At 43.3% G+C, this 10,069-nt stretch overlaps 1 protein-coding gene across 1 annotated transcript in view; it reads left to right on the top strand.

Annotated features, from left to right (window-relative positions):
- Positions 1-2,137: 2,137 nt before the first annotated feature.
- The window catches only part of LOC308169021 (snRNA-activating protein complex subunit 4-like), a gene marked incomplete at both ends in the record, with an annotated part of 21,816 nt that continues 13,884 nt past the window's right edge, over positions 2,138-10,069 (top strand). The window contains 6 exons of the mRNA XM_080543657.1: positions 2,138-2,258; positions 3,062-3,120; positions 3,236-3,329; positions 3,665-3,696; positions 8,242-8,382; positions 9,398-9,526. Coding sequence (XP_080399783.1) covers positions 2,138-2,258; positions 3,062-3,120; positions 3,236-3,329; positions 3,665-3,696; positions 8,242-8,382; positions 9,398-9,526 — 576 coding nt within the window. The remainder of the gene's footprint in view (positions 2,259-3,061; positions 3,121-3,235; positions 3,330-3,664; positions 3,697-8,241; positions 8,383-9,397; positions 9,527-10,069) is intronic.

Consider the following 10,069-nt stretch of genomic DNA (forward strand, 5'->3'; position numbering starts at 1 on the left):
GTTAGACAGGTTAGGGTTAGACAGGTTAGGGTTAGACAGGTTAGGGTTAGACAGGTTAGTGTTAGACAGGTTAGTGTTAGACAGGTTAGGGTTAGACAGGTTAGGGTTAGACAGGTTAGGGTTAGGGTTAGACAGGTTAGGGTTAGACAGGTTAGGGTTAGACAGGTTAGGGTTAGACAGGTTAGGGTTAGGGTTAGACAGGTTAGGGTTAGACAGGTTAGGGTTAGACAGGTTAGGGTTAGGGTAGGTCGCCATGCTTGTATGTAATGTTGATGTTCTCCACAACATCGTAAACAGCGCCTGTGTGGTTGACGGACTTGGTCAGATAGCTTCTAACCTAACTCTAACTAACCTAACCCTCCCGGATGTTATTGTTTTTAATATGATCATTACTTTGTTGTACTGCAGTGTTTCCTCCAGGAATTTTTACAATGGTGGCGGGTGGCCGTGACCGCGCGCGCAGCGCGCACGATTTTTTTCGCGTGCACGCGCATGAAACGCGCACGCGCGCTCAAAACAAGTTTTTTTTTTTTTTTTTTTTTTTTATCACAGCCAAAACTAGAGGATGGCCAAAAAAAAATAAATATGAATATACAGAATATAAACTTGTGACTGACAGTCACATACACACACAAAGATCATCAGCTATAATATAATACGAAGTAGGCCTACATGAGCACAAAAGCAGCTAACGTTACTGATTAACTGTTTACTGTAGTGCAGAGAGATGGTAGTCGTAGGCGGCGTATCAAATGACAAAGCTAAACGTTTAATGAAGGACATGAACGATTGTCAACAACACACTCAAGCAGTAAATAGAACAGTCTAAACAACTTGGGTACTACGGACGGAACAATAGTCTCAACCTATAGTTCCGTGCGTGAATTATGTCAACCCACCACATTACAGAAGTAAAATCACAGTCAGATGGAGCATTCGGTAAACAGCTGAGTATCAGCTGAGTTAAAGAAAACAAACTCTTACCTTTGATGAGACCCACATGAGCCCTGTTTTCCCGTACTTCTCCCGTGTGTCTCTTATTGTCCAAATGTTCCCTGAATTTTAGCTGCATGTTTTTCCAGCATGTAATTCCGTTGTCAATAAAAAAATCGTCTCCCCTTCTTTTCCCCTTGACAATACTGTGTCGTTGCTAAAGTGACGGCACATAAGAATCGTTTTTTTACTTGCTAATGTCTGCTAACGTAGCACTTGAAACTGGCGCCGTTCTCTGGACTGCAGCTGCTCCCGCGTTAGCATTAGCATCCATCTTTTCTTCTCCCTTCTCACCGTCACGAGCTCAAATGACACTTGTCGGCCGATCTAACTCTTAACACTCACTTACAGGACTTCTGACACCATGTCGTGTTATTCTATTAAACATACACGTGAGTCCTTCTGTATTTCAATGTAAGTGTCTTTATTTTAACTCGCTCTGTAAGCTCTACAATACCGGTCTCTTGTTGTCTCGTCGTAACCTGCCCACCTGACCTGGGGGGTATTCCATCAACGTCGCTAAAGGAAAATCCTGGCTTATTTTTGATAACTCTCGCGAGACCTATCAGAATATGCCTGGATATTTGTAAGAACTCTCGCGAGATTTATCAGACTAAACCTGGATTTTCCTTTTAGCGATGTTGATGGAATACCCCCCGGATGTCACTACGGTGGCCTGTACACAATAACAATAATACCACAGTTCACATTTAGACCAATCAGGAGCCCTTGTGTCACGTCGTCAACTGAATGTCATTAATCTGATTTTGGATCAGCGGTTAGAGAGAGATGGGCGTGGATTTAGGTGCACTTTTAGTCAACATCGATTATAGCGCTGATCTAGGATCAGATATATTTGAATCAGCTAAAACAATTATTTTTTTTTTTTTTTTGAGAACTTTTTTTTTTTTTTTTTTTTTGTGGACTGAATCAATTCGTGGCGGAGGAAATTCCATCGTGGCGGCCCGCCACCAATAAATGCATGTAGAGGAAACACTGTACTGGTGAGGAGCTGGCTTCGTTCAACGGCTGTATTCAACCCTAACCCTGGGTAACCCTGCCTACTGGGAAGCTGCTGCGAGGAGAGGAGAGGAGAGGAGAGGAGAGGAGGGGAGAGGAGAGGTGAGGAGAGGAGAGGAACGCGATGGAGGAGGAGGAGTTGCGCGCGCAGAGGGAGAAGATCCAATGTCAGATCTTGGAGCTGGAGCGCAGCGTCGGGGCAGAGGGACACGCTCACCTGCTGTCTCCTCCAGGCAGCTCCTCAGGTGAGGGTGAGACAGCTCCTCTGGTGAGGGTGAGGGTTAGACAGGTGAGGGTGAGACAGCTCCTCAGGTGAGGGTGAGACAGCTCCTCAGGTGAGGGTGAGACAGGTCCTCAGGTGAGGGTGAGACAGGTCCTCTGGTGAGGGTGAGACAGGTGAGGGTGAGACAGCTCCTCAGGTGAGGGTGAGACAGGTGAGGGTGAGACAGCTCCTCGGGTGAGGGTGAGACAGCTCCTCAGGTGAGGGTGAGACAGGTCCTCTGGTGAGGGTGAGACAGGTCCTCTGGTGAGGGTGAGACAGGTCATCTGGTGAGGGTGAGACAGCTCCTCGGGTGAGGGTGAGACAGCTCCTCGGGTGAGGGTGAGACAGGTCCTCTGGTGAGGGTGAGACAGGTCCTCTGGTGAGGGTGAGACAGGTCCTCTGGTGAGGGTGAGACAGCTCCTCGGGTGAGGGTGAGGCAGGTCCTCTGGTGAGGGTGAGACAGCTCCTCGGGTGAGGGTTAGACAGGTGTGAGACAGCTCCTCAGGTGAGGGTGAGACAGGTCCTCTGGTGAGGGTGAGACAGCTCCTCGGGTGAGGGTGAGACAGGTCCTCTGGTGAGGGTGAGACAGGTCCTCTGGTGAGGGTGAGACAGCTCCTCGGGTGAGGGTTAGACAGGTGAGGGTGAGACAGCTCCTCAGGTGAGGGTGAGACAGCTCCTCAGGTGAGGGTGAGACAGCTCCTCAGGTGAGGGTGAGGGTTAGACAGGTGAGGGTGAGACAGGTGTCTCCTCTGCTTTAGTAACTCTGCGTTTCGTTTCTGTTGTCAGATGATGATGACGATGATGAAGATGATGATGACGACTCCGATGGGCCTGAAGAGGACTTGGTAAGAGCCCTGACCCCTGACCCTAGCCCTGACCCCTGACCCTAGCCCTGACCTATTACAGAGTGACTGAGTTACCTGATGTAGTTAATGTGTGTTATCTTATATGACCCTGCAGGCGCCTGGTGACCCGGGGCTGGAGGCGGAGCGTCAGAGGCTCCAGCGGGAGATCGAGGAGCTGGAGCGAACGCTCGGCCCAGACGCCCTGTTAGGTACCTGACCCCTGACCCTAACCTAGCCCTGACCCTAACCTAGCCCTGACCCTAACCTGACCCCTAACCCTAGCCTAGCCCGGACCCTAACCTGACCCCTAACCCTAACCCTAGCCCTAACTTGACCCCCGACCCTAACCTGACCCCTGACCCTAACCTAGCCCTAACCCTAACCTAGCCCTGACCCTAACTTGACCCCCGACCCTAACCTGACCCCTAACCTAGCCCTAACCCTAACCTATCCCTGACCCTAACCTACCCCTGACCCTAACCTACCCCTGACCCTAACCTAACCTCAACCTTCCAGTTTAACTTCACCCTTTCATGTGTTACAGATGAGGATGGACCAGGAAGTGCATCAGAGACGGTGAGTATCACATGTTAGAGTTAAACTATCACATGTTAGAGTTAAACTACCACATGTTAGAGTTAAACTACCACATGTTAGAGTTAAACTACCACATGTTAAACTATCACATGTTCAACTACCACATGTTAAACTACCACATGTTAGAGTTAAACTACCACATGTTAAACTACCACATGTTAAACTACCACATGTTAGAGTTAAACTACCACATGTTAAACTATCACATGTTAAACTATCACATGTTAAACTATCACATGTTAAACTACCACATGTTAGAGTTAAACTACCACATGTTAAACTATCACATGTTAAACTACCACATGTTAGAGTTAAACTACCACATGTTAAACTATCACATGTTAAACTACCACATGTTAGAGTTAAACTACCACATGTTAGAGTTAAACTACCACATGTTAGACTATCACATGTTAAACTACCACATGTTAGACTATCACATGTTAAACTACCACATGTTAGAGTTAAACTACCACATGTTAAACTACCACATGTTAAACTACCACATGTTAAACTATCACATGTTAAACTACCACATGTTAGAGTTAAACTATCACATGTTAAACTACCACATGTTAAACTATCACATGTTAAACTACCACATGTTAAACTACCACATGTTAGACTATCACATGTTAAACTACCACATGTTAGACTATCACATGTTAAACTATCACATGTTAGAGTTAAACTACCACATGTTAAACTACCACATGTTAAACTACCACATGTTAAACTATCACATGTTAGCGTTAAACTACCACATGTTAAACTACCACATGTTAAACTATCACATGTTAAACTATCACATGTTAAACTATCACATGTTAAACTACCACATGTTAAACTACCACATGTTAGACTATCACATGTTAAACTATCACATGTTAAACTACCACATGTTAGACTATCACATGTTAAACTATCACATGTTAAACTATCACATGTTAAACTACCACATGTTAAACTACCACATGTTAGACTATCACATGTTAAACTATCACATGTTAGAGTTAAACTATCACATGTTAAACTATCACATGTTAGAGTTAAACTATCACATGTTAAACTATCACATGTTAAACTACCACATGTTAGACTATCACATGTTAAACTATCACATGTTAGACTATCACATGTTAAACTATCACATGTTAAACTACCACATGTTAAACTACCACATGTTAAACTATCACATGTTAGACTATCACATGTTAGACTATCACATGTTAGACTATCACATGTTAAACTATCACATGTTAGACTATCACATGTTAAACTATCACATGTTAAACTATCACATGTTAAACTATCACATGTTAAACTACCACATGTTAAACAATCACATGTTAAACTACCTCATGTTAAACAATCACATGTTAAACTACCACATGTTAAAGTTAAACTATCACATGTTAGACTATCACATGTTAAACTACCACATGTTAAACTACCACATGTTAAACTACCGCATGTTAAACTACCACATGTTAAACTATCACATGTTAAACTATCACATGTTAAACTATCACATGTTAGAGTTAAACTATCACATGTTAAACTATCACATGTTAGAGTTAAACTATCACATGTTAAACTATCACATGTTAGAGTTAAACTATCACATGTTAAACTACCACATGTTAGACTATCACATGTTAAACTATCACATGTTAAACTATCACATGTTAGAGTTAAACTATCACATGTTAAACTATCACATGTTAGAGTTAAACTATCACATGTTAAACTATCACATGTTAAACTACCACATGTTAGAGTTAAACTATCACATGTTAAACTATCACATGTTAAACTACCACATGTTAGAGTTAAACTATCACATGTTAAACTATCACATGTTAAACTATCACATGTTAGACTATCACATGTTAAACTATCACATGTTAAACTACCACATGTTAAACTATCACATGTTAAACTATCACATGTTAAACTACCACATGTTAGAGTTAAACTACCACATGTTAAACTATCACATGTTAGACTATCACATGTTAAACTACCACATGTTAGAGTTAAACTACCACATGTTAAACTTTCACATGTTAAACTATCACATGTTAAACTACCACATGTTAGACTATCACATGTTAAACTATCACATGTTAAACTACCACATGTTAGAGTTAAACTACCACATGTTAAACTATCACATGTTAAACTATCACATGTTAAACTACCACATGTTAGAGTTAAACTACCACATGTTAGACTATCACATGTTAAACTACCACATGTTAAACTATCACATGTTAAACTACCACATGTTAGAGTTAAACTACCACATGTTAGACTATCACATGTTAAACTACCACATGTTAGAGTTAAACTATCACATGTTAAACTACCACATGTTAAACTATCACATGTTAAACTATCACATGTTAGACTATCACATGTTAAACTATCACATGTTAAACTACCACATGTTAAACTATCACATGTTAAACTATCACATGTTAAACTACCACATGTTAGAGTTAAACTACCACATGTTAAACTATCACATGTTAGACTATCACATGTTAAACTACCACATGTTAGAGTTAAACTACCACATGTTAAACTTTCACATGTTAAACTATCACATGTTAAACTACCACATGTTAGACTATCACATGTTAAACTATCACATGTTAAACTACCACATGTTAGAGTTAAACTACCACATGTTAAACTATCACATGTTAAACTATCACATGTTAAACTACCACATGTTAGAGTTAAACTACCACATGTTAGACTATCACATGTTAAACTATCACATGTTAGAGTTAAACTATCACATGTTAAACTACCACATGTTAGACTATCACATGTTAAACTACCACATGTTAAACTATCACATGTTAAACTACCACATGTTAGAGTTAAACTACCACATGTTAGACTATCACATGTTAAACTACCACATGTTAGAGTTAAACTATCACATGTTAAACTACCACATGTTAAACTATCACGAGTTAAACTACCACATGTTAAACTACCACATGTTAAACTACCACATGTTAGAGTTAAACTATCACATGTTAAACTACCACATGTTAGAGTTAAACTATCACATGTTAAACTACCACATGTTAGAGTTAAACTATCACATGTTAAACTACCACATGTTAAACTATCACATGTTAAACTACCACATGTTAAACTACCACATGTTAGAGTTAAACTACCACATGTTAGAGTTAAACTACCACATGTTAAACTATCACATGTTAAACTATCACATGTTAAACTATCACATGTTAAACTACCACATGTTAAACTATCACATGTTAAACTATCACATGTTAAACTACCACATGTTAAACTACCACATGTTAGAGTTAAACTACCACATGTTAAACTACCACATGTTAAACTATCACATGTTAAACTATCACATGTTAAACTACCACATGTTAAACTACCACATGTTAGAGTTAAACTACCACATGTTAAACTACCACATGTTAAACTATCACATGTTAAACTATCACATGTTAAACTACCACATGTTAAACTACCACATGTTAGAGTTAAACTACCACATGTTAAACTATCACATGTTAAACTACCACATGTTAAACTATCACAAGTTAAACTACCACATGTTAGAGTTAAACTATCACATGTTAAACTATCACATGTTAAACTACCACATGTTAAACTATCACATGTTAAACTATCACATGTTAAACTACCACATGTTAAACTACCACATGTTATAGTTAAACTATCACATGTTAAACTATCACATGTTAGACTATCACATGTTAAACTATCACATGTTAAACTACCACATGTTAAACTACCACATGTTAAACTATCACATGTTAAACTATCACATGTTAAACTATCACATGTTAGAGTTAAACTACCACATGTTAAACTACCACATGTTAAACTATCACATGTTAAACTACCACATGTTAGAGTTAAACTATCACATGTTAAACTATCACATGTTAAACTATCACATGTTAGACTATCACATGTTAAACTATCACATGTTAAACTACCACATGTTAAACTACCACATGTTAAACTATCACATGTTAAACTATCACATGTTAAACTATCACATGTTAGAGTTAAACTACCACATGTTAAACTATCACATGTTAAACTACCACATGTTAGAGTTAAACTACCACATGTTAAACTACCACATGTTAAACTATCACATGTTAAACTATCACATGTTAAACTACCACATGTTAGAATTAAACTATCACATGTTAAACTATCACATGTTAAACTATCACATGTTAAACTACCACATGTTAGACTATCACATGTTAAACTATCACATGTTACCGTGTGTGTGTGTGTGTGTCTGTGTCTGTGTCTGTGTGTGTGTGCGTGTCTGTGTGTGTGTGTGTGCGCGTGTGCGTGTGTGTGTGTGTGTGTGTGCGTGTCTGTGTGCGTGCGTGTGTGCGTGTGCGTGTGTGTGTCTGTGTGTGCGTGTCTGTGTGCGTGTGCGTGTCTATGTGCGTGTGCGTGTGTGTCCAGAGTGAGGAGGACAGCGGGGCAGAGCTGGTCCTGCCCCAGACGGCTGAGGCGTGTCTGCAGGTGAACCTGGTCTACCAGGAGGTTCTGCAGGAGAAGCTGGACGAGCTGCTCAGACTCCTGGAGGAGAACCAGCAGCAGCAGGTCAGGACAGGCTAGCTTAGCTTAGCTAGCTCCCTCCCTCTCCCCCCAGGCTCAAGGTTAGCTTAGCTTAGCTAGCTCCCTCCCTCTCCCCCCAGGCTCAAGGCTAGCTTAGCTTAGCTAGCTCCCTCCCTCTCTCCCCAGGCTCAAGGTTAGCTTAGCTTAGCTAGCTCCCTCCCTCTCCCCCTAGGCTCAAGGCTAGCTTAGCTTAGCTAGCTCCCTCCCTCTCCCCCCAGGCTCAAGGTTAGCTTAGCTTAGCTAGCTCCCTCCCTCTCCCCCCAGGCTCAAGGCTAGCTTAGCTTAGCTAGCTCCCTCCCTCTCCCCCCAGACAGCAGGTAGTTAACCCCCCCTCCCCCCCTCCTCCTCCCCCCCAGACAGACAGCAGGTAGTTAACCCCCCCTCCCCCCCTCCTCCTCCCCCCCAAACAAACAGCAGGTAGTTAACCCCCCCTCCCCCCCTCCTCCTCCCCCCAGACAGCAGCTAGTTAACCCCCCCCCCTCCCCCCCCTCCTCCTTCCCCCCAGGCAGACAGCAGTTAGTTACCCCCTCCTCCCCCCAGGCAGACAGCAGCTAGTTAACCCCCCCTCCCCCCACCTCCTCCTTCCCCCAGACAGACAGCAGCTAGTTAACCTCCCCCCACCTCCTCCTTCCCCCAGACAGACAGCAGCTAGTTAACCCCCCCTCCTCCCCTCCCCCCAGACAGACAGCAGCTAGTTAACCCCCCCTCCCCCCCTCCTCCCCCCAGACAGACAGCAGCTAGTTAACCCTCCCCCCCTCCTCCTTCCCCCAGACAGACAGCAGCTAGTTAACCCCCCCTCCTCCCCTCCCCCCAGACAGACAGCAGCTAGTTAACCCCCCCTCCCCCCCTCCTCCCCCCAGACAGACAGCAGCTAGTTACCCCCCCCCCCCTCCTCCCCCCAGGCAGACAGCAGCTAGTTAACCCCCCCTCCTCCCCCCAGACAGACAGCAGCTAGTTAACCCCCCCTCCTCCCCTCCCCCCCCCTCCTCCTCCCCCCCAGGCTGAGACTGAAGCCCAGTTGTCTGGAGGTTCTGGATCCTCCCAGGCGCTGCTGCCGGGCTACAACCCTCTGAGGCTTTTCCTGGGAAACTTCCTGAAGCCCTACTTCAAAGACAAGCTCACCGCGCTGGTAAGTAGAACCATCTAGAACCATCTAGAACCCAGTAGAACCACCTAGAACCCAGTAGAACCATCTAGAACCCAGTAGGACCATCTAGAACCCAGTAGGACCATCTAGAACCCAGTAGAACCATCTAGAACCATCTAGAACCCAGTAGAACCACCTAGAACCCAGTAGAACCATCTAGAACCCAGTAGGACCATCTAGAACCCAGTAGGACCATCTAGAACCCAGTAGGACCATCTAGAACCATCTACAACCCAGTAGGACTTTCTAGAACCATCTAGAACCCAGTAGGACCTTCTAGAACCATCTATAACCCTGTAGGACCATCTAGAACCCCGTAGGACCTTCTAGAACCACCTAGAACCCCGTAGGACCATCTAGAACCCAGTAGAACCATCTAGAACCATCTAGAACCCAGTAGAACCACCTAGAACCCAGTAGAACCATCTAGAACCCAGTAGGACCATCTAGAACCCAGTAGGACCATCTAGAACCCAGTAGGACCATCTAGAACCATCTAGAACCCAGTAGGACCATCTAGAACCC

This window comes from Nansenia antarctica (genome assembly GCF_963989245.1).
Source record: "Nansenia antarctica genome assembly, chromosome: 12".
NCBI classification, from domain to species: domain Eukaryota; kingdom Metazoa; phylum Chordata; class Actinopteri; order Argentiniformes; family Microstomatidae; genus Nansenia; species Nansenia antarctica.